Source organism: Echeneis naucrates, chromosome 4 (genome assembly GCF_900963305.1).
Source record: "Echeneis naucrates chromosome 4, fEcheNa1.1, whole genome shotgun sequence".
Classification (NCBI taxonomy): Eukaryota; Metazoa; Chordata; class Actinopteri; order Carangiformes; family Echeneidae; genus Echeneis; species Echeneis naucrates.
Window position 1 is genome coordinate 20,421,904 of NC_042514.1, and position 23,708 is coordinate 20,445,611.

At 45.4% G+C, this 23,708-nt stretch overlaps 4 protein-coding genes across 5 annotated transcripts; 1 reads left to right on the forward strand and 3 right to left on the reverse strand.

Annotated features, from left to right (window-relative positions):
• Window positions 1-342: 342 nt before the first annotated feature.
• palm1a (paralemmin 1a) lies at window positions 343-6,020 on the reverse strand. Of its 2 annotated transcripts, XM_029500679.1 has the most exons (10): window positions 5,986-6,020; window positions 3,596-3,641; window positions 3,392-3,472; window positions 2,722-2,849; window positions 2,501-2,564; window positions 2,394-2,415; window positions 2,249-2,317; window positions 1,961-2,026; window positions 1,431-1,562; window positions 343-1,237 (listed from the first exon to the last, which is right to left on the reverse strand). In XM_029500679.1, the coding sequence occupies exons 1-10, from the start codon at window positions 5,988-5,990 to the stop codon at window positions 621-623; spliced, it is 1,230 nt and encodes a 409-aa protein (XP_029356539.1). In that variant the 5' UTR covers window positions 5,991-6,020; the 3' UTR covers window positions 343-620. The 2 variants fall into 2 exon arrangements, with proteins under 2 accessions (XP_029356539.1, XP_029356540.1); XM_029500680.1 differs by lacking the exon at window positions 1,431-1,562.
• Window positions 6,021-7,344: 1,324 nt separating this feature from the next.
• On the reverse strand, window positions 7,345-16,347 carry map1sa (microtubule-associated protein 1Sa). Its single transcript, XM_029500830.1, has 7 exons — window positions 16,150-16,347; window positions 14,649-14,750; window positions 14,102-14,184; window positions 12,598-12,738; window positions 9,270-12,510; window positions 8,652-8,866; window positions 7,345-8,574 (listed from the first exon to the last, which is right to left on the reverse strand). The coding sequence occupies exons 1-7, from the start codon at window positions 16,304-16,306 to the stop codon at window positions 8,419-8,421; spliced, it is 4,095 nt and encodes a 1,364-aa protein (XP_029356690.1). The 5' UTR covers window positions 16,307-16,347; the 3' UTR covers window positions 7,345-8,418.
• Window positions 16,348-17,236: 889 nt separating this feature from the next.
• Window positions 17,237-21,001, forward strand: trmt13 (tRNA methyltransferase 13). The gene is made up of 11 exons (XM_029499204.1): window positions 17,237-17,364; window positions 17,762-17,811; window positions 17,897-17,963; window positions 18,091-18,150; window positions 18,494-18,563; window positions 18,644-18,747; window positions 18,822-19,007; window positions 19,108-19,180; window positions 19,259-19,333; window positions 19,689-20,088; window positions 20,547-21,001. The coding sequence occupies exons 1-11, from the start codon at window positions 17,248-17,250 to the stop codon at window positions 20,731-20,733; spliced, it is 1,389 nt and encodes a 462-aa protein (XP_029355064.1). The 5' UTR covers window positions 17,237-17,247; the 3' UTR covers window positions 20,734-21,001.
• Window positions 20,289-23,659, reverse strand: lrrc39 (leucine rich repeat containing 39). Its single transcript, XM_029499205.1, has 9 exons — window positions 23,301-23,659; window positions 22,903-23,104; window positions 22,310-22,418; window positions 22,079-22,235; window positions 21,853-21,989; window positions 21,542-21,687; window positions 21,326-21,478; window positions 21,059-21,243; window positions 20,289-20,761 (listed from the first exon to the last, which is right to left on the reverse strand). The coding sequence occupies exons 2-9, from the start codon at window positions 23,028-23,030 to the stop codon at window positions 20,736-20,738; spliced, it is 1,041 nt and encodes a 346-aa protein (XP_029355065.1). The 5' UTR covers window positions 23,031-23,104; window positions 23,301-23,659; the 3' UTR covers window positions 20,289-20,735.
• Between the last annotated feature and the right edge of the window lie 49 nt (window positions 23,660-23,708).

The following is a 23,708-nucleotide window of genomic DNA, read 5'->3' on the forward strand; positions in this document are numbered from 1 at the left end:
CATCTAGACAACCGCTCATCAGGACAGGTATTTTCTGTGATCAGTTATTATTTCTGTTGTCAGTGTGGCAACCATCAGCTGATGAGCCCAGATCCTTCAAAGTAAATGAAGTGTTTACAGCTGATGTGTTTCTGAGGACTTTTCACTACATGATGGTCTGATCGTGTAAAAAATGTCTAAAAAAAGTGTAGTGTCACAAGTGTAGGTGATAGAAATGATTGAGGAGGTGATGGAGGTAATGAAGGAGGAGGTAGAGGTCTGTGGAGTACCAAACAAAGATCCAGATCAATTATGTTTTCTCCTTTATTTCTGTTATAAAACAGACATGAACAGTTGGTTTATATGACAGAGCCTCAACAGTTTCAAGTTACAACTCACAGGACTGCCAATGCTAATGCTAATGCTAATGCTAAGGCTAAAGCAGAGTAGGTGGTCACAACTGCAAACAAGAGAAGTACAAAAGTAAATAGGATATAACAAAACAGAGCTGAATGAGGGACATGGCACAGAAAATGATGTAATGTTAGAGGCGGGGCTAAGGTCAGTGGGTGGAGTTTAGTTCATGTCTTGGATTAGTATATTATTTATTGTGTGGTTGAGTGGCAGTGCGTCTTGCAGGATCACATGATGCTGCAGCACTTACACAGCTGCCTCTCCTTCTTTACTTCCACCACTCTACTCCCTGCCTCCTCTCCTGCCTCCCCCACAACCTCTCCTACTGTCTCCCCGTTGCTTGCTCGTGTTGCCACTGGAGGCTTGGTGTTCGGTGGTGGGGCAGTGGACGCAGTGGGTGGTGCTGGCTCTGCCTGGGCTCTGGCGTCCTCCTTTTCTCTTGGATCTGGTGATGTTTTGCCATTGCCATTGGTGTCATCAATGAGCACCAGCTCAGCTGTCACTATCCCCTGTAGCCCCAGGACCTTCTTGGTCTCTGACTCGTCCTCGACGCTCTGGTATCCCATGAACACCATGGTGACAGGGTTCTCTGCGCTGGCCTCAGCCACGCTTGGTTCACTGTGAGGTGTAGCCTCCAGCCCCGTGATCTCCCCTGTGATCAGTGGCAGCTCTGACTCTAGCGTCTTGGGTGCGGCTTCTTCTTGGACCTCTGCCGATGGGAGTGAGGTCACGGTGGCGACAGTCTGTGACATCACCGAAGCCTCATCCGCTTTGTGGATGAGCTCGTCGACCTCGAAGGAGCTGAGCAGGTGGATGGCGTCTTCACCGTTCATCTCATGGACCACTGAAGGACAAAAACAGGATAAAGATCAGAGTCCAGATCAAGACACCTGGTACATGGTTTCACTTCAGTGTTGTCAAAGTCTACCCCCTTTTAATTCTGTAATCAATACTGAAATCAACACTAAATTGGGGGGAGTGTAGTCAACAACTTGAAAACAGTTTGCCACAGTCTCATATTTGTTTGCTATTGTCACCTTTCCGCTCGTCCTCATAAACTTTGACCCCATGGTGAGAGAGGTCAACGGGAAGTGTGGTGTTTGTGGACAGGACCCGGGTTTCCCCCGTCACTCTGTCCCGCTCTACCTTAATCTCCACAGAGTACATAGCTGGGGTGGGGGCGGCAGGGTCAACAAGAAGTTAGAGAAACGTTAGCTAGACAGATGTTAGACAGACTCATGTTACATGGATGATGGGCAGACAGATGTTAGACAAATATTGGATAGACAGATGTTAGACAGATTGTAGATAGATGATTGACATGTTGACATGAAGATGTTAACTGTAGGTTTTACACACTGACACAGACAAAACTGAACTCTTCCTGCTGATATCGCTCTTCACCCTGACCTTTGACTTATGACCCCTGATTGCTCCAGAGCTGTGAAATCATTAACATCGGCAAGTGAAGACACTTGCCGATGTTAATGATGCTACAGGTTATAACAGGTGAAAACCACTGACCTGACCTGGACTTGGACCTGAACTGGACCTGGACCTGACTTACCTCTCTTCATCTCGTCCGTTGTGTGGCTCAGTTTGTTCATCAGAGGACTTTTGTGAGCTTTGACTTCTGCAAAGGCTCATGGGAGAGAAACAGCATGAAGCCTGAAGTTCAGAGTGTGAGGTCATCACAACAACACCATAATCTGACTACTGGAATGTTACCACAGCCATGTGAATGCTGTGATATCAACAATATGTGGCTCAGATGACTGTTATCAGACTAGAAGAATCCGATTGATGATCTGACCATTAAAACTATGCTGTAATCTGTTTACAGTTAGAGTCTCACCTCGGGTCACCTGACCTGATGGGGCAACTCCATCCTGCCGACAGCTGCTTTGTCCTTTGACTTCATCAGCTGGTTAGAGACACAGGAAGATAGATGGTTTATGGGAAACAATGAGACAAACATAGACGAATGGGAGGGGATTTACCTTGAACAGGTTCAGAGGACACCTGAAGAGACAGAGACAGGAAGGTCAACTTCACAATAGCATCCAGATCAAACAGGAAACTGACGTGTATGTTTTAGTATACTCACTGTGATCTGAGTTACAGTCTGATACACAGCTTCATCCTCCAAACTAACCAGCTCCTGCTCCAACCTGCAACACATGAACGCATGCACACACACACCAAGATAGTCCAGATCACAGTATTCAGACGAATAATTTCAGAATTATTCAGATCAGACCAGATCAGCGATGTTGGTGGTCTCCAGATTTCTTGTCTTGCATTAGACCATATCACGCCAGATCTGACCTGTTAATGGTTTCCTCCAGATTCCTGGTTTTGACCTCATCCTGCTCCAGTTGTCTCCGGACCTGCTCCTGTTCTGGTCCAGCAGATGGAGCGCCGTCCAGCAGCCAGCGCTCCCTCAGAGCTTTAGACTGTGGACAGAAACAGGTATAGAATCCTGAAGTGACAAAACTTTATCACGTGATGTGACAGAGACAATCAACCAGTACCTGCCTGTCTCTGTCTGTGTCTTTCCATGTCTGTCCTGGATCATTCTCCTGTTTAGTTTATTACTGTCATTGTAGCCATAAGTATATAACCCTAACACCTAAAAACAAACACACAGGAGCAAAACTAGGTTTCTCCGGATCCAAATGCAACGGAGCAAACAATGCTTTGTGAAAAACGCAACCTATGCAATTACTGAAACAAAACATAAAACATACAACATAATATGGTGATTATTCAAAAGCTAGGTTGGTCCACGTGTCAGATTCAGGTATGTGGCTGTTTGTAGGTTGTTTCTGGGTGTCTTAACTTTAACGGATCAACATACAGCACCTGCAGAAATCAACAGCACTAACTGTTTGCAGGAGTCTATCAAAATGCAAAGGGAGCTTCAGAGACATTTACAGTGGATGTTTTGAAAGAGCAATTCTCTCTGTCTGTCTGTCTGTCTGTCTTTCTGTGTTACCTTTAGGTGCTGCAAAGCTCTCCTGTCGTCCTCCAGCTGACGTTTCTTGTTCTCGACCTCTGTCTGCCACTTCCTCTTCTCCTGTGGCATCATGGGATATTTGGACAATTCTAGTCAGTCAAGTTACATCGTGTGTTCATACATGTGTATTGATATCAATGTGTGTTGGTGATGTGTTCACAGGCAGTCTGTAAATTGACTCACTGCGATGAGCTGCAGTCGATCCTGCTGACAGAGAGCCTGACTCACCCTGAGAGACACAGTGAGAGAGACAGAGAGAAAGAAAAAATCAGAGTTGGTCTTTCACTGTCTGTCTTCAGGTGTTCAGATCTTCTAGTCTTTGGATCTTCAGGCCATCAGGTTTTCTGGTGTTTCAGTCCTCGGGTCTTCAGGTCCTCAGGTCTACAGGTCTTCTAATCCTTAAGTCTTCAGATCCTCAGGTCCTGTCAGTCTTCAGTGTCAATCCTTCAGGTTTTCAGATCTGCAGCTCTACAGGTCTTCCAGTTGTCCGATCTTCAGGTCGTCAGGAGTTGAGAGCTGATGATGATGATAATGATAATGATAATGATCTCACACTGTGAGATGTTCCTGTCTGCGTGTTTTCTCTTCTTTGATCTGTAATTAGCTGGTCCCTTTATTTCTTTTTCTATCCATAAATGTGAAATTCCATTACAAGCTTCACGAACGTCCGAACAGGTACAATCAGAACACCAAGGGACTCAGAAACCATTTGCCCTGCCAGAGAAAACACCTGACATTAACAGACAGCGAGCTACCTGAGCTCAGGCTGACGTCACAGAGACCAAGTGGTCAAACACGGAACAACACACATCCACCCTATGGTTACTCTACATTCACATATGAAGATGATGGTGAAGAAGAGGTTGATGATGGAAATGAGAGCTGAGGAAATTGAAGACGTTGGTGATGAGGGTTTAGGAAGATTAGGAAGATGAGGATGAAAATCATGAGAGCTGAGGGAGATGAGAATGATGATGAAGATGAGAGCTCTGTGTTTAGTTGCTGTTGAACTGTGAAACAGCTGATCTCTGCACTAAACTGCTGCCATCTCCATGGAGATTAGACTGAACAGACAAGAATCTCCTGGGGTGGGTGGGTGGGGGGGGGTCCACAGCAACGCAAAACTCAGCAATCTCTTCAGTGGAGACGGGAAAGAACAGGGAAAATACTGAACCACAACAACTACAATAGGAATGGATGTAGTTTTTGGTTGATCAACTGAGATGATAAACGGGCCAAAATTTAGTTTTCACCAATTAAAGTTATTTCAGTTTCCACTCAGCAGCAGATGGGCGAGGTGTTCTTTACTCCTAGTTCTGGTACTCTGAGACGCTTCTTCGGTCTGACACAGCGAAGCATCTGCATCCTCGTCAGGGCATTACTCCACCCTGAGGCTCCACCCAATGCTGCAGCTCTGTCAGCTAATTCCTGACGCGAAAGAAATACACAGGAAGTCAGGTGCACCAACCTTCAAAATAAAACCACTGGACTTTATAAGGGATTCTGAAACCTTGATTTGGGTCTGAAGAGCCTTCAAACTTATTTCTAATGATCATCAGAGGGAAAAAGGAGTCAGATTGTATTGAAATCTACGGGAAAATGTCCCTCCTTCTCCCTTGATTTATTTGCTCAATAAACCTGATCCTGATGAGTTTATGGTATCAGTCTCTAGTCTTCAATACGTGAAATTCATTTTATAAATGATGCTCCTATTTAGAGGAAAATTGAGCACAAAGCAGCACAAGAGGCAGTGTGGTTATTGTATAACTGACAGACTGTAACACCCAATCAGGATAGAAACAGTGCGAGTCAGTTCCACCCCTCACTCCACCTTCTCCTCCAAATATGTAGCATGTATATGGACAAATTACAGAGTGGAATTAACATCTTAAACATTAAAGGACCAAATGAATGATCGTTATTGCTATTTTTATTGAAATATAATCGAGCTGGAAAATTAGTTTCCTTCCTTAATATTAAAATGATTCCACGAAAACAAGGTTTATCTTTAGTACTTGCACGTGGTGACTGCAAGTTCAGTTTTTCTGACATCAGTTAAAACTTCAACAGTCCCCTCACGGTGCAGGATATTCATGCTTTTATTTTGACGAAGTGAACCGGACCTCGTGTCATCAGACGTGTTCACTTGACGGCAGTTATTGATCACAAATCTGATCAATAACTAATTAGAGACTCGTGCAGCTCGCGTTCTGTCTGATCTGTTTCCGCCGAGAAAAGTAGCGCTCACATTACCTCTGCTCAGGTTAATGAGATGTAACCCTTTCTTTTCCCGCCGGAGAGTCCCCCTCTACTCCCCCGACCTCCCCACCCTCCCCCGTCACACACCGACCCCATTCCGGTTCCCGGTCTGACTTTGCATTGGCTTTCCACGGGATTTTGGCGCAGTTTGCGCGCATGTTCCTCCGCTGACTCAGCGCTCTGATGGATTGATGCCGCACAATGACGACACAGCGCACACCGGCACACGTTACGTCACAAAGCCTCTGAAAAATAAACAGAAGAAGAAATAAAAGATGTTAAAAGGAAGAAGAAAGAAAGTGGTGCGTACTCACTCCATGTCTGAGCAGGTCAGTTCACCAGCCCGAGTCCTCTGATCCACATCCAGGAGGGAGCGGAGACCCGCCCACAGGGGGGCGGGGGGGTGGGGGGGGTACAAGGCAGGAGAGGAGACAGATACATGACAGGACAGGAGACAATGAACGAAGGATGAAAAAGGGAGACAAGAGAAAAAGGTAAAAAGAAAGAGAAAAAATATATCTGAATCAAAAGGTACATTCGCTTTAACTTTTAACATTTTGTCTACTGTTATGTTTGTTGTTTCTGCTGTTGTGTTTTGAAATGTTTTTGTACAGTGCAGTCCGGCGGAAGGCGCCGTTACACAGGAGCAGGACTCCAGACCAGACCAGGTTCCCATCTGACCACAGACTATCGCCCAGACCAAACCACGTCCATCAGATCTGTACTCACACAGCCAGTCGGATCCTTGTGTGAACCAAGATCCACATCTTCTCTGGACCAGGAGCAGATATTTCATTGCTCTCTTTCCTTCTGCTATTGGCCTAGACTGCTGAGTTGAGGCCCCTTAAAATCAGTCAAAGCACTTCTCTCTGCTTGTAGTTCTGAGGTTTCTGCCTCCTAAAGGAAGGTCCACTGTCTCAAAGTGTTTGTTCATGGAAGGATTTGATAGGTCTCTTTAAAAACTCGGTCTAGGCACCATGTAAATATATGCATATAATTTGAGATTTTGAGATCCACTGAGTCAGGCCCAGATTATTTGAATAATATTCGTGTAATCCTGTTGACTGATAGACAAGCATACAAACAGACAGTAAGTCAGACAATGTCAAATGAAAACATGGTGAAGGGAACATGTTTTTCTAATAAAACAATGAAGTCGTATTGGAAAGCCTGACTTTTATTTTGAAAGAATAATTAAAATTAGTGTTACAAGACAAACATCGTGTCAGTGTGCCAGTGTGTGTGCAGTGTAAACTGTGTACACAGATGACATCACTCATTTTAAAATTTGGTGTTGACTTAAGATTGTTTTTGAGAAAATTGTGAAAAATCAGGAAAATGTCAAATACTTGAAGAATAAAGTTGAACAGATCCAAAGTTGAAACTTAAGGAATAAAATAAAATCACAGTGAACAGAAGATGGGAAAAAAAAAAGCAAACAAACAAAAAACAAACAAACTAAATATTTTGTTTAATTGTTCTGACAACAGACTGAACACACAAAATTTTGGCTGAGACATTAAAGTAAGCTGAGAAGGTTCTCAGTGGTGGTTATTAAATATTGTAGGCCAATGCTATGCTAACAGAATCAAAAGTTGAACCAAAACGTATCTGAACTCACTTTCAAAAACACTGACGAGTGCTGCACAACAAACTTCATAACTGCATCTCTGTCACTAAAAACCGGAGTCTGTTCCTTTGCATTCACGATTTTCTTTTTTTTTTTTAAACCTTGGTCATCAGAAAGGAAATGGGACAGCCTAAAGACACAAGTGAATCTAAAATGTCTTTCTCTTGCTCTCTCTCAATTATGTTATGAACATTTTATCTTTAAGTCCTGAGTAACAAACATGGAGATGTGAAGTTTTAGTCTTGAGGCTTAACAGGCTCTTTGAAACTGGCCAAAAGAGAAATAACACATGAATGAGATTTTGTGACACATGACATCCTCGTACCAAAATTCAAACTCAAGATTTAAAAATGACAAATCTTTAAAAAGAAAAATCTAAATAAATAAATAAGTTAAAACTGAAATGTGTGTTTTGATTGATTTTTCAAGGACAGTTTTTAGTCATTTCGACATAAAAAGACAATCATAACCAAACCTTCTAAGGAAACTGATTGCTCTGATTATTGATCAGTTGACAAAAAAAAAAAAAAACAACTACAAATCCCAGAAACTCAGGTAGAAACTCAAGGCTGAACTCGCACAGTTGAGTAAATCACCTCAGCTGAGGTTCATGGGTAATGTACGCTCAAAGGGGAGCCACAATGCTCTCAGATGAGCTGACATAAGGATCTAGATCAGGATCAGCTCTTTCAGTCAAAGTAAAAAATTTGACAGAGACGAAGACAAAAGATAGACTAAAGATTACTTAAAAAAAAAAAGGTGACTGGTCCAAAAGCAAAAACTGACCAGCAGGTAATTCAAAAACAACATGATGTCGTGATGTGAATAAGAGAAGCTGAGGCAGAGACCTGATGTCTGTGATCTGACACCTGAGTTTAGGTCCCTGGAATACACCTGAGCTGAGGACCTAATGCACCAGAGAAGAAGTAACAGGAAGTGACAGGTGAGAACAGGTGAACTAGGTGTAAAGGAAGTAGTTTCCTGTGTAAAAGACTGGAATTTAATGGTAAATCCACATTTAGGACATCAGACCAACTGCTGTGGCTGTTACCATAGCAACACTTAAAGTCTACACCTCCTCCTACTTTGAAAGGGTGGAGCTTTAAGCAGGTGGAGCTCAGAACTCGACCTTGCAGGCAGGGAAGGTCTCGTCTTGCATGGCTACAGTACTGTTGCTGCCAAGCACTGTGATGGACAGCTCCTTCTGCCGATCATGGGTCTCCTGGTACCACTGGTGCATCGCCAGTGAGTCAAACGTCGGGATCAGGGTCACCTGAGCAGAGGAATGGACCATTCAGGAACACATCTCAGAAAGCTAAAGACAACAGACATCACTCACTATTCACTGACCTGGACGTCCGACCAGCTGCTTTTTCCTTCAAGCAGTGAATCCAGAGTGCTCCTCATCGATGCTTCCTTCACTGGATCGTCACCGCTCACGATGTAATAGGATGATCTAAGGTGCCTAAAGAAGTCCTGGTCCACAGTGGAGGAAGCACAGCCAGACGGCAGGTAGGCGAGGTCCACATAGACCACAGCGCCCTCAGACACTGCAGCTTTGGCAGCTGCACAGAAATGAGAAGAGATGGGTCAGAGATGACGACACCAAAGCCAGCTTCTCATGTGAACACCAGATGGAGCTGCAACACAAACCTGACAGCTCATCAGCCTGGAAGTGTCAAACTGGGCTTGGCGTTTGATTCATTTGAGGGGAAGGGGAGGTTATGATAAATCTAAACCACGCACCACTTTATGCAGCTGGACTTTCAAAAAATAAGGCGATGGGGTTTTGGGACTTACACTCAGGAGGAGAAATACTAGATCACTCTTTGACAAGAACCAGATTTGGTTGAAAGCTTCGGGGCACTGAGTCCCCCCCCCAACTAACACCTGGTGTATCACACCAGGTCCAAGATCCAGTTGGCCAGCTACTATATTTAGTTTTACAGTACTTTCAGGAGTGCCTACCTGAGGATGGAAGCTTTGCTGTCCCAGTTCTGGATCCACCGAGGGAATTTCGGGAGGATGACCTCATGTCGAGGCTGGACGTCATCTTTACCGACCCTGTTGAACTGTTGGCCTTGGATTTACCATTCAGGGCAGTGGAACTTCCGGAGGTTCCTTTCTGCACTGTACTTGATGGTTTCTTTGTCTTTGCAGCTGAACTCTTCAGATTCTTGATGGATCCATCAGCCTCTGCATCGGCCATGCAGGCTCCAGGCTGGGGGGGTAAAGGGGGAAGATCCTTGATAGGTGCAGGAGGAGGATCGTGGGAGGAGAGCTGCCCTGCCCGATGGGAGAACTGCAGACTTGGATGATCTTGTGGATGAGTGGGTAAAAACAGGTGACTGGAGTCATCATCAGATTCAAGCTCTTCAGTGATGGAAGGACAATCATCTGTAGCAGGGGGGACATCAGAGTCTGTGGCCATCTGCAAAGAGTCGCTAACTGAGGTGGGTGGAGTTTCCTGGCTGTAGGCTGATGGGCATTCGCTGCTGCTCTGATCCTGGGGCTGGTTGTTATTGTCAGAGAAATCTGGTGAGATGCCTGCGGAGAGACCAGGGCTGACATGCTGCTGATGGTTCTCTGGGGTCCGGGGGTGCTGGAACTCACAGGGTGAAACCAGGCATAGATCCACATCATGTAGAACATCTGAGGTCAGCTCTGACATCACATGGATGTGCTCTTCTGATCCATTTCCGCAACAGCCATTTCGAGATGACCTCAGAGGCAGGGCCATCGCCATAGTTGAGCCTGTGTCACCGACATGTCCGTTGGTGTAGATTCTGTCTTCTGTGGCTCCTTTGGGGGAAATTACAGCAGGTGGGACCAGTTGCTCCAAAGACACCGACAGTGATTCATCAACTTCTGTGGAGTGAGGTGAGCCGACCTCAGCAGGCATGGAGGTCATTGTGGGGGAGGAGTCTGCCATCAGATCCTTCAAAGGACTGAGGGCCAGAAGGCTGGACTGTTTATCCTGGGAGGATATGGAGTTCTCCAGACCCTCCCGCAGGGATCCCAGGTCTGAGGTCCTGCAAGAGCCTCCCTGGTTGTAATCTTCGAAGCCCAGACTGGAACCCCTCGCCCCAAGGCTGCTGTCCTCACCCAAGCACCTCATGTCCTCTTCAGGGGACTGGTGGAAGGGAGTGTGTCCTGCACTGTTAGGGGCTGAATCTGCTGGAGACACCAGCTCGAGTGTTTTCTCCTCAGAGCTGACGCAGGCGTCTTCAGGTCCATGTTTGAGGCATCCTGGCTGAAATGCAGTGGGAGTTAGGTCAAAGTTAACACTGAGATCGCTTTTTGGTGTTTTGGCAAGAGGTGAAGAGGCGATGGCCATTTCCTGGTTTTTCTCCACACTACGAAACATTTCAGGACTCTCTACTGTCAGCGCCTGATTCCCATTGACCTTTGCTCCTCCAAAACTCATGATAGCTGTGTTTTTTTGGTCACCTTCCAGGCTTAATCTTTGAGTTTCAGACGCCATATCCTCGGGTGTTGATACAGAGCGATCTGCCTCTCCCTGGTTTTCCTGATTCTTCAAGCTTGTCTTCCCCTTTGTTCCTCTGTTCGTAGCATCTTTCTTTTGAAGTGTCCCATCTTTTTTTAGAGTCCCACTCTTGCCCAAAGACTTTTTTAGTTCCGTGCTGCCTACTGATGCAACACTTGAAGCTCCATTTGTTGTTTTCTTCACCTCTTTAACAGGTGGTTTTGTTGTTTTTTTCTCATCTGTCTTTACATCCCTCTTGATATCTTTCTTTGGCTCAGGTTTGTCTTTCTTTGATTTTAAACTTACAGTTTCCTTCTTTCCAAGTTCTTTCTTCTTCTCTGTACTCTCTTCAGTCTTCACAGCAGCAGCAAGAGCTTTTTCCTCCTTTTTTTTCACTTCCTTTTTTTCTTCTTTTGACACATCTTTCTTTGGAGCAGTTTTTTCTGCTGGTTTTCGAGGCTTTGTCTTAACATCTCCATCCTTCAATTTAGACTTTTCTTCCCCATCCTTCTTGTCTTTTGGTGCATTGTCTCCTGCTGACTTTGGCTTTGTTTTTACCTCCTGTTTTTTGACATCTCCTCGTCCAGGCTTGTCTTTCTGAAAGGCACTGCTGGCTTTAATGTCCTTTGAATGGGACTTAAGGCTTTCCCGGCTCTCTGCTCTTTTTGGTGGTTTCTCTGTTTTAGATGTTTCAAGATTCTCCAAACACACTGATGGATGTTTGAGGAAATCTAAATGTTTGAGTTTTTCAAGTCCATCCAGAATTTTGTTCTGTGGCGTGCAGCCTGGGAAGAGAACACGGATAATCTTCTCCTGAGGGCTGGATGGATGCCAGACAAGCAAAGCACAGATTGAGACGAGACACGCCAGTGGAAGATTTGAGCCTGTCACGATTGATCCGCTGTTTGGCCAATTGCGCATTAAAGCTTCAAATTCTCTACTGCCATTGACAGGGTTCAGGGTGTACAGCTCCAAACGACCAACCCCCATCTTCTGAAATAAAATGATCGGTTCAATAACAGTTCCATTCAACCGGCAGAGCAGTTCAGGTTTGATTGACAGTTTCTGTAAGTGCTGCAGAGTGAGTGCCACTTGGTCGCAGCTCCGTAGCTCACTGGGATCTTCCTGAACCAGATGGAGTTTGTCAGGAACATTGAAGAAAACCACGCCGAGCTCAGGAGAGATGAGTTTTTTCACCCAGTCTTCTTCAGTCTGAGATCCAGCAGACTCGTCTTCCTGCTCTGCTGCTTTCCTCCACAGCAGACTGTTTAGTCCGGGAAGGTTGTCCACCCCAATGTGAGTCAGGAGCACTGAGTCAATTCTGTCCAAGTGTCGGACCAGTTTCCAGAAGCAGGAGCGTGGGTCCGAGCCACCATTCACCAGGACGTTAAAACCGTTCACAGCAAAGAAGGCAGAGTCTCCCTTCCCACCTGGGAAGATGTAGCAGCAGGGCCGGGAGAGCTTCAGGAACCCAACAGTACTTGGTGGCTCCAGCAGATCAAAGGGCGACTCAGGCTCCAGCGACTCTGAAAGGTATTCTGTGAACTCCTGCAGACCCTCCATTTCTGGCAGGATGGGTGGAGGATTGACCTGGATGTTTATGAGACTTTGAAAATTGTGTTTCTCCAAGAGACCAAAGTCCTTCCAAAGACCGTAGTTTGGACAGCTGAGGGTGAGTTTGGCTTTCACCTCTGAATCTGCTGAGCCCAACAACTCTTCAACCTGACAGGGCACAAGAAGTCACAACAATTATCTTTTATAAAAACATCACATTACTCAAATGACCATCGGACCAAACAGACCTCTCACCTCCTCATCAGAAAATATGCGGATCAGATCATTGAGAGAGAAACAGCCTTTCTGTAAAATGATGTCTCCCGTCTCCTCCATACACCTGCCAGCCAGGACCAGCAGTTTGTGTCGCGATGAGTCACAGATCAGCCGCCTGACCTGCAACAGAAAACACTCAGTATGCCATTAATGTTCAGATATGTGATCTGAACTGGAGTATTTTCAGTTTACACTCACTGTTATTCTAACACAGCCCATTCAAGAAAGGGACAAGACAACATGCTCATTTGTTGTCTAGACAAAGGAAGGTCCTTTGAAATCAGCCCTGCCACAATGATAATCTTTTCACACCTATGTGAGAAGACAATCACAAACTGTAAATCCAGCTGCTATCGGTCACTATATGGCACATGACCCTGGTCTTAAAAAAAAAAAAAAAACAACAAAAACATCTGTTTGTTCCTCCTTTCCCTATCTCCCAAGGCTCTCGCTTCCCTCACACTCATCTGGGGCCCTCTCTCTTGGCTCCTGGATCCTCTGAGGCCTCCCTTGGATTAGCTCTCCTGACTCAGAGGTTGGCCCTGATCTTCTCTGCAACTCTTCACTCTTCCCATGGTAGTGACACAATGTTATGTCCAAGATTTCTAAGAGGACAAACTGAACAGCAGCAGATTTGATGCAATGTCTCCCTGCTGTTTCCTGAAAGCAACAGGCCTCAAGGTAGCATCAACTGCTGCAACAGCAACACCAGCAACGCAACCAATTTAAGGAACTAAGGAGGAATTCAACCACTCAGACCTGCAGGTCTGGACTCTGGTCTTGGACAAAACACAGGGAAGGATAGTTGCTTGTCAAAGAAGTGTGTAATGATCCCTGGGCCAACCTATCATAAAACAGGCACAGCTAAGAATAAGACTGTTAACCTTTGCACACATCAATGCAGATTTGGTTACTTTCTCTACTGGGCTTCCTTCTAGGGTTAGTGCTTAGGTTGTTGTTTAGCACTTTGTAACTATTTCAGCTGAGGACCACAAAGGACCACATGAGACAGGTGGCCCCTGCCGCCATCTTTTTTGTAGTTTCACAGTCTGCCATTTGGTAACTGTCACTCACACTCACTCATTCCCTGGCTGGCTACCAGATATGCTGCGCGCACACACACTCACTCACTCACTCACACTCACTCTCTAAGGAATATTGCCAACCTCTGCTCCGCAGAACTCTAAATTCTTCTACTTTAATATGGTAACTTGGCTATAGGCACTAAGTTGATTATGGTCAGATATCCAAACTAACAATATGTTATGAGACTGAATTGGTGATTTGGCTATCTTTTCCCTTTTCAGGGTGGTGCTCCGGGGTTAACTTTGATATTAAACAAAGTTATTAATTAATAATAATATCTTTGATAATAATAGTTTGATAAGTTTTTGATAGTCAATCACCAATGAACACCAACAAATGGTGCCCTGTGTAAGTTGTAACAACACTGTCATACCCTGGTTTTGGTTCTAGTTCTCACCTCAGAACAAACAAAGTCGTGAGCTGGATTAACGACAACCTGAGTGTCCAGGACATTCCCGCTGTGCTGCAGAGTCCTCTGACCTGCAAGAACAATCAGAGCAGCTGATCAGACAATGACAGTCATCACTGAGCTGTGTTCATGTGGGGGAAGGGGCTGTTGTCACAGGGAAATCCCCGGAAATGGACACATTAAGTTAGCATGACAGCCACTGTAAAAGTCTCTTTATTATCAGTGGTCCGATGACATTGGCGCATGTCTGGGGATGACATCATCTCTTATGTTTTGGATGCTTTTTGTCCCTGAGAGAACTCACATGTACAGGGAGACAAGTTTGTGCTGTTATGTGTGTGTGTAAATGTCTGCAGGCTGTTCAGCAGAATCTCAGCTGACTGTATTTATGTTTGAATCACACAACACATTCTCTGTCAAAACACACACACACACTTTTACAAATGAGTTAACTCGTAGAAACATATGTAGTTTTCCCTCAGAGGAATATTCATCTTTAAAGTCACAGTAGTGGTCATTTGGAGCACCATCTCACCTGGTACCTCCTCTGACACAAAGGCTGAGTGTCTGGACACGAAGAGTTTCAGCTGCTGGTCCAGAACAGACACGTGCAGGTCAACAGGCCAGCAGCGCACACCTGTAACACACAACCCACTTGGCTCACATATCTGCAGCTTAGGATGTCATATCATTGATGTGAGGACTGGTTTACTAGCCACAAGCGTCCTTCATCTAGGCTCTGATTGGATAATGACACCATGAGTCACATCATGACTGAGACAACAATTATCTATGACAATCAATAATCACAGACTCAAAACAGGAAGTGAAATCGTCCACCCACTGACATCTCAGCCAAGACTTTCTGTCTGACCTCAGTGACGACTCGTTAATCCAGTGGGTTCATGTCCTCAGGTCATCCCATTCTGTTCAGTATACTGTAGACAATCCATCAATAACAGTCACAAAAATAAATAAATAAATAAATAAATAAAATCAGACGACACACACTCCTCTTGTCTCCGGCTGTGTCTTGTGTATAAAACTCTGGTCCTGGTTTCATAAACCTGGATATGTGAACAGTTTTCTCTCATGAGACATGGCCCTGGTTCTTTTTTTTTTCGTCCTCAGCCACAGGAAGCAAAATTAAGAAACGCCACTTCTTCGTCTTTAAACGCAGAACCCAACCCCTACAGATCTGTATCTGTTCCCTGATACAGATATTCTGTTCTGGCCCTGATATGACTGCCCCCCACCCACACGGAAAAACTAACTTAAATAGCCTGAAAGCCATAAAGAACACCCTGGTCCTGTCTCAGGCATTATGAGATTTGATTATTAATCAAAAATATAGTTTGATTTGACTGAATCGATATCGTTGAGTGACGCAGCGTGGACATTCAACTTGTTCCAGTCTGGACTTGAAGCTGACTCTGGGCTGAACTCATTTGCTTCAGGTCTAAACATCTGGGGTGCACCGCTGTCGCAAACCGAGGACCCAATAAAGGCGCATCAGAGAGGAAGAACGCCAACTTAACTTAGAATGTGATGAAAACTATGTTTTTAAAGGATTTCTACAATGAGAACGTTGACACAGCACCAGTTACCGGAGCCCGAGCCACTGCAGGACCACATGTCCTCCGGGGACCGAGACGATCCCTGCGGGTCTCCTCTGTCCATCTGTTCCCCTGAAGTTTGTGCCGGAGGTGGAAAGAGGAACCGTGGCCGGGGAGCGGCTACGTTAGCCAGCTAACGGCGGCTGGACAGGCCGGACCGCTTTCAACGTTCATTTTGCAGGTTTCGATGGTCTCTTTAGTTCGGGACCTCAAGGGAAGTGAGATCCAGGAGTGAAAGTGAGTCACAACTTCAGCTGGAAGATCTTTTAGACCCGTTTGAGCTGCTGCGGGTGCGACGTCAGCGCCTCCTGGCTGGTTTTATTGTGCTAGCTGCGACACTGACTTCCCGCCCGTGGACCACAAGACGGCTCCGAGCCCGGTCCGGTGGATCCGGTCCCGGATCCCTGAACTTCAACTCACCTGACTCGATCTGCCGGAGCAGCCGCTCCAGGAGACCGGCTGGGTGCAGCGCTCCCACCACCACCAGCACCGAGTAATCCGCCGCAGGCTGGGAAGGACCGGGACAAGAACCGGGACAGGAACCGGGGCCGCCGCCCCGCTCCAGTGCCGCCATCATGGCATGGACGTCCACTGATGACGTAATCCGAACACTCTCTGAGGCCCCGCCTCGCTCGGACCAGACACAGCAATTCAGACAACTGTCACGTGAGGAGGCCAATCAGCTAGGAAACTGTGCAGCAGCAGCTGAGGAAAGGTGGCCAATCAGAAAAGACGGTGTCGTTCGAGTGCTGCTCAGGAGAAATGAGCATTTATAGTCTGTTCAGATCCCAGAGCTGAGGATAAAACGGAGAACACGCTGATGTTGTGACCTTAATGCAAATATTTAGAGATTGTTCAGTAAATGGTGACGAAAAATAAGCGGTTCAAGCAAAGGTTAGGGAAGGTAAAACGAAAAGGTCCTGATGTTTAAACTGATGAGTTTGGCCACTAAGTAACAAAAGATGTATTCAGTTAAATGGTAATGTGTCAGAGATTTCTATCAGTACGTAACATTTACAGTGTAATGACTTGAAATAAAACCAAATGTCCATGCTAAACAACATAGTCATACTTTATCTTATATAATAGCTTTCTTCTATTTTCTTTGTTTTTCTTCTTTTTATCTATCTTTATATTTTACTATCCATACATATTGAGCTGTTTCTTTAAATGTGTCTTTCAATATTTTTATTACTTTTTTAAAGTAATTGTTCACTTGTTGAAATATAATTTTGTTTGTTTGTTTGTTTTTTAGTAGGTGTGTTTAATGTTCATAGCTGTGTCTGACTCTTACTACTCACACTAGATGGAATCGTATTACAGTGCGTCCATAAAGTCTCTTAAAAAATAATTACGAAAGTAAATGAACAGACACGTGTGGAAATTAATACAAAACGAGGAGCAGATGTTTAAGTTTTTTGCTATATTTTTGTCAGTGATGTTTAAATCATCGTGTGTCGGTATTACCACAGTTCGATGAGTACCTGAATACAGCAAGGAAGTTTCACAGCCTCAAACATGGCGGCCCCCGTTCGTGGCCCCGGCCAGTGCGGCTTCTTCGTGGAGAAGAAGAAACGGTTCTGTAAAATGGTGGCTGGGAGAGGAAAGAGGTTCTGTGGAGAACACGCAACCCTGGTGGGTTCACGCACACTAGCTGAGCTTCCTGACACAGACGACGGGAGAGCAACTGTACATCGGGGAAAAACCTCCGACTGAATAAAGTTTAAACAAAATTCACTGCTCGTTTAGAGACATAAACGTCACAGGTTTTTGTGATACGGACAGGAAATAGATCAAATATTGAATAATGTCATTATTTGTTACGTCACCTGTTCACAAATAGACAGTTTAATCGTAACACGGGAAACACATGTAGATGCTGATATCACTCCAGGTGAATGATGGACATGTGTCTCTGTCTTGGAGCCTGTAGCAGACACATGGGCACTGACAGACTCAGCCTGAGCCACGTTTGTGTTGTTTTTCCAGAACATGTGAGCTGTGACATGAACCATGTGTGTCCTGTTTTCAGGAGGAGGGACGCAGCAGCCGGAGGATCACCTGTCCTCTGGACCCCAAACAGTCAGTCAGTGATCAGCAATGAAGCAGATAATTGATCAGTAATGAGTTTGATAATTGATCAATTGACTGTTTCTTGTATCTTCAGCTCTGTGAGTGAAGACAAACTGGAAAAACACCTGAAGAAGTGTAACTCCAGAGAGAAAGAGAGACCAGTGAGTCTTACCCGTGGCCTTCCTCTAACCTCCCCATGTCCCCCATAGTGTTCTCTTTGTGTGCTCACTCTTTCCCTCACTCTGTCCACCCTTTGTTGTCACAGTTTGTGTGCTTTTTGATTTACAGGTTTATTATGTTGAGAACATAAATGCTGGATCAGCTAAAGAAGATGAGTTTTTGCAGCAGGTAATGTCCACACATGCACACAGCAAATCACATTTATTTATATAGTGCCAAATCATAAGAGCTACATCAAGGCACTTTACATAGAGCAGGTTGACAACAAACTCATTTTGGAGTGAAAATAGGATTTTCAGCAGAAGAAATAACAATAGGAAATGATTGATAGGGTTTCAGGAAAGATGAAAGATGATGGTAGTTGATGTAGTAGCAGGTGTTGAGCAGGAACATGGAGCAGAGATTATTTAACACCTGAAGGGACTTGAAGGGACAGGAAGAGAGGACAGAAAGGACAAACACATCCACACTGAACAACAACAACAGCTTTAACACTGTCACACTGTTCCAGGTGAGTCTGAGTGAACACAGCCGAGCAGAGCTGGAGTCTCTGCTGGACAAACTGAAGACAGCAATCAGAGGTGAGCTGCTCTTCCTTCACGTTAAAAAGCAGGATCTCTTTTGTTTTTCTGCCTAATTCTGATACTGGTGGTTGTTACAGGACAGCACGATGTGGACGATGCTGTCCTGTCCCACCCCGTCCTCCAGGAGGAGCTTAGGAACCCAAAGAATGGAGACTCAGCCCACAAACACCTGAGACAGCAGGTATCAACTCACCTGAACTCACCTGGCAAAGAGGGCCAGCGTCAGGGCCGGTCTAACCTGTCAGGTATATCCAGTCCTCCATCTTAGGTCACCTTGATGAGCTGGGGCTGTTGGGGAGTAGGCGGTGTTTTGTGGAGTTTGGAGCGGGTCGGGGGAAGTTGTCTCACTGGATACACGAGGCCCTCAAAACTTGCGAATCCACAAAGACCTGTGAAGATCTGCAGCTGCTACTGGTGGAGCGCTGCAGTACCCGATTCAAGGTAGACTACAGACCCCACAGTCAGGACTCCAGAATGTAGAATCCAGATTTCAGACTCTAGACTTTGGAATCCAAACTTATCAGTCTCTGTTCTGCTCCAGGTGGATGGGAAACATCAGGACGTTGGAGTTCAGTTTGAGAGGCTGCAGATTGACATTCAACATCTGGATTTAAGTAAAGTCAAACATCTGGAGACCCTGACGCTTTAATTCTGAAGGTGCGTTTGAATCATGTGATCTGACTATGTTTCAGGTAAAGTCCCTCTGCTCCAACAGAAGAAGCTCCCACTGGTGGGCGTAGGGAAACACCTGTGTGGAGCAGCTACAGGTGAGGATGGTTTTCTTCATACGTTGTGGACTGAACCATGCACCATGTGACATGTCAGAAACCTGAGAAACTGTGTACGAGGGTTAAAATGCTACATCCAACAGTGTGAACAGATTAGCTTGGTGTAGCTCATGACTGGATATTTCAATCAACAGGTCAACCTTTAAGCCAAAAAGTCACAAGGACTGTCATGTAGATGGTCATCAGGTTACTGATGGTCAAAAGTTATTCAGGGTTAAAAGAATAGTCTTTGGGGCTCTGAATATGGGGGTTGCTCTACACCCTCAGAACCCCATCCACACTCATGGGTTTAAACTTGAGGGATTGCAGAAAATGTGCTGGTCTCTGTCCTCAGATCTGGCTCTGCGCTGTCTGTTGGAAACACCTGGATTCATTCCAGAGATGGAACCCCCACCAAAACGCTTCAAAGTCACAGAATTGTCTGCTGAGCATGGTCCAGACTCTGGCACTGATGATCCAGGACCTGCCTTGGAGTCAGGTATTGGTCCTGTCCTCGGCCTAGTGGTGGCACTGTGTTGTCACCATCGATGCGAATGGCGTCACTACGTGGGTCAGGAGTTCTTCCTGCAGCAAGGACTCGGAGCTGCTGAGTTCTCTGCTTTCTGCCGAATGTCCAGTTGGGCCACATGTGGGCTCAGACAAACTAATAAGGCACAGATGCCTCAGAATGAAACCAGTCAGAGAGGAGATGATGAAGAACATGAAGGTGCAGAGCAGACGGACTCCGTGAACAGGTAATTATCTGTGATAGTCCAGACCACAGGTCCTATCTAGACCTGGATTCTTGTCTGAAGAAGCTCAACTCAGTTTTCTACAATGCATCATGTGAAATACTAAAGTTCACCAATGGTCACTAACCAAATATTATAGATCATCATGCTTTGCACTTATGGTGAAAGACAGAAAAATGACACAAAGCCCATAGTCTGGCAGATTTTATTTATCAGATGAATAAATATCTCAGTCCTGAGCAAACCCCTCAGTAAACACCACAGTCCTTATCCAACCTCCCTGTAAATACTCCGGTCCTGACCCGACCTGCCAGCGAATACCCCAGTCTTGAACTTAGGGCAGGGCTCAGACAGTATCTTGACTTAAACATTGACCTGATGGTGGCACACTACATGAAGATCAAGTGGGTTAGGGTGGGTTGGGGGGTTATCAGGTCCTGAACAGTCTCTGTATTTTGCAGCTTTCTGTCGCCTACTGAGCGCGAGCAGGTTGGTCGACTCTGTAAACGCCTCATCGATGGTGGCAGACTCCACTTCTTGAAGACCAAAGGATTTAGCAGCAAACTGAGTAGATACGTTGACGCTCAGACAACCCTGGAAAACGTGTTACTGACTGCTGTGGCCCCCCTTCAGTCAGCTGACCCCTGACCTCAGTCTGTTCTGAGACAATGAGCAGCTGCGGAACGAACAGCATTGACTGTGTGACAACATCAGATGGGACAGACTGCTGGATTTTAAAAGCTGAAAAGGCTGAGCTTTTATTTTAGCATAAAAACCAACCAACCTTCATCAGATCTTTAGTTAAAAAACACCATCATGTTTGCTCTCAAAATTAAGTGACTTAATGTGTGGCATGTTAGTTTCATGTGATGGTTTAGTTTGTGTTTTTTATAATAAAGAAGTGACTTCACATCGACTCAGTGGTCCAGTCCTATCAAGACCCTTGATGATGCCTGATGCTGCTCTTACTCACGCTTGAGACAGTGCACATCTAGCGCTGCGGCCTTCCTTCTTTTTGCCTCCTGAATGTATGTCTGCATGAACTCTCGACCAAACATTTCTCTGTCATTCTCGTCTTCATCATCCTCCTCAGCCTTCGTCTTCCTGCATGGCAGAACCACGTCCAGAGTCAGAGGGTTGTCCCGGAAATTCACAAACCTGGTTACAAGCAAAGACAAATGAAAGTCAGACAGACTGACCTCTGATCTGAGGTGGGACAGGCTAACCACTGACCCCTGACCTGAGGTGGGCCATGTCCTCCATCATGGGAGGGATATCGGTCAGACTGTTGCTGCTGAGCACCAGCGTGTCCAGATTGCCCATCCTGCTGATGCTCTCTGGGAGTATGTTGATCTTGTTCCGTTGCAGCCACAGAGTGTGAAGCATCTTCATCCTGAGAACAAACACATGTCACTTTTGGCCAAAGGGGGTGGGGCTCAGATGATGACACACGTACCTGTGTATATCTTCAGGTAAGTGCTGCAGTCGGTTTCCTCCCATGTCAAGCCACTGGAGTGTCGGCAATGCGACTACGCAGTCCGGCAGGCAGGTGAAATCATTCATGGACAGATCCAAGTGCTGCAGCTTCTTGAGGTTTCTGAACTGGACATGACAGATATGGATGAGCTGGGCCAGCTCATTGCTCAGTCAAGGGTTGGAACCAGGTGTGGAACCAAAGTTCATTCCTTCCAAAGGTGTCTCTTAGTTCCTACAACTGGTTTCAGTTTTTATTTGTACAGGGATTGTGGTTTATGTTTTTGTTGATACCTGGTCTGGCAAGTGGTCCAGGTCCCGGTTCATGGCCAGCTCCAGTCTTTCCAGACTCTCGCAGCAGCTTAACTCTTCAGGAACAAACTGTACTCTGTTGTAGCTCAGCAGGAGCTCTCTGAGCTGGGTCAACTTCCCTAAGATCAGAAAGACACCAAGGACCTGAACACACTGAGACAAAACAGTCCGATCCTCAAATCTGAAGCAGAAGTTATGATATACTGACCGATTTGTTTGGGGATTTCTGTGACTCCATTGCGAGATAGATCAAGAACAAGAAGGTTTTGGAAGCTGGAGATAAAGTGAGGGATCTTCTGCAATCCAGTCCGGTGGATCTGCCACTCCTGGACCTGACTGAGCTGGACTAGACAGCCTGGCAAAGACTGGAAAAATTTTAAGTCTGACATCAGCTGGCTGTGGACCAGACCAGGTGAGTCCATCATTTGGAGGATCCTACCTTCCACTCCTCCTGTTGGATTCGAAGGACCAGTCGTCCATCTTCTGTATGAATCTTCTCTTTGAGTCGAACAAGAACAGCTCGGTCCTCCCAAAGACCAATGTTCAGTCTGGACCAGAGACATGGACCATTAAAACCACTAGAATACTATACTCCACCCACAGCACTGAACAAAATGGTTTCCTCAATTTCCTGTTGTACTTTTAGGAAAAGTCGAGTTAGTTTTCTTGCCCCTTTATTAGATTTTTGTAAACTTTTAAATTTTAAACTTTTGAACTTTTCGAGATGAAACCTGTAGACAAACAACCAACTATCCTCAATCATCAACCATCTACCCACAAACAATCATTAACAGCCAGTCATCAAAAAAAAAAAAAAAAAAACAAGCTTCTTACCTGGGATCTCTGGAAGAAGAGAAATTTAATCTTCTCTCTGGGAGTCTGCTCTGTTATATTTAGATTATAGAAATTGCCTCTTAGTCCCCTCCGCTGTTTAGCTTAGTTTAACATAAGGACTAGAAACACTAAAGTGATACATCTGTTCAAAGGGACTAAATCCACAAGTGAAAATAGATTGTGTGGATGGACACTGACCTTTTGGTACCCCCACCTCTGGGTGTCCTCCTCTCTAGCTCCTCCTGCTCCTCCTTTCTCTTCTTGATCCTGGTTTCCCATAGAGCCTTAATGGAGCTGACCGAGCTGCACACAGCAATGCCCAACATGACGTAGTCACAGTGCACGGGTGGACAGGTGAGATGGCCTGCGATCTCTGAGCTGCATTATCCCTTTGACCGTCCTGCCAGAAATTATTACAGCGACAACACCAGCTTGTTTCAGGTGATTGTTGGGGGATTTACATGAAGACAGGCTTACTTTTGTCAATTGAAAATTAGCAACAGTTGTGTATTGTTGTGGGTCGTTAGTTCAACAGTTGTGTATTGTTATGACAGTAGTATAACAGTAGTGTTGTGGCAATGTCATATCAGTCTCACCTTGCAGTCCAGTTGTCCTCCATGTTGCGTTTCCTCAGCTGAAATCTGACCTCAGAACTGCTGCTAATGCTAATTTTAGCTCCAGGTCACATGACCCCTCAGCAGAGTGAGAAAGTGTGTGTGTGTGTTGGGGGGGTCAAATTTAGACCCTTTTTGGTCATCTCAAAAACTAAACATTCATCTTAACTCAACTGACATGATGATTAGTTTATTAAGAGGCACTCAGTGCGTCGTCAGGGCTTCACATCCTGCATCCAGATGTTGAACAGCCCATCCCTCATGCTGCCATTCTGCTACACCACATTCCAAAGGGAATCAACTGGATTCAGACCAATCTAACACTGTTGATGCAATTTTGAGCACTAAAGGAATTGGATGGTAAACTGTGGCTATAAACTCAGATTAGGA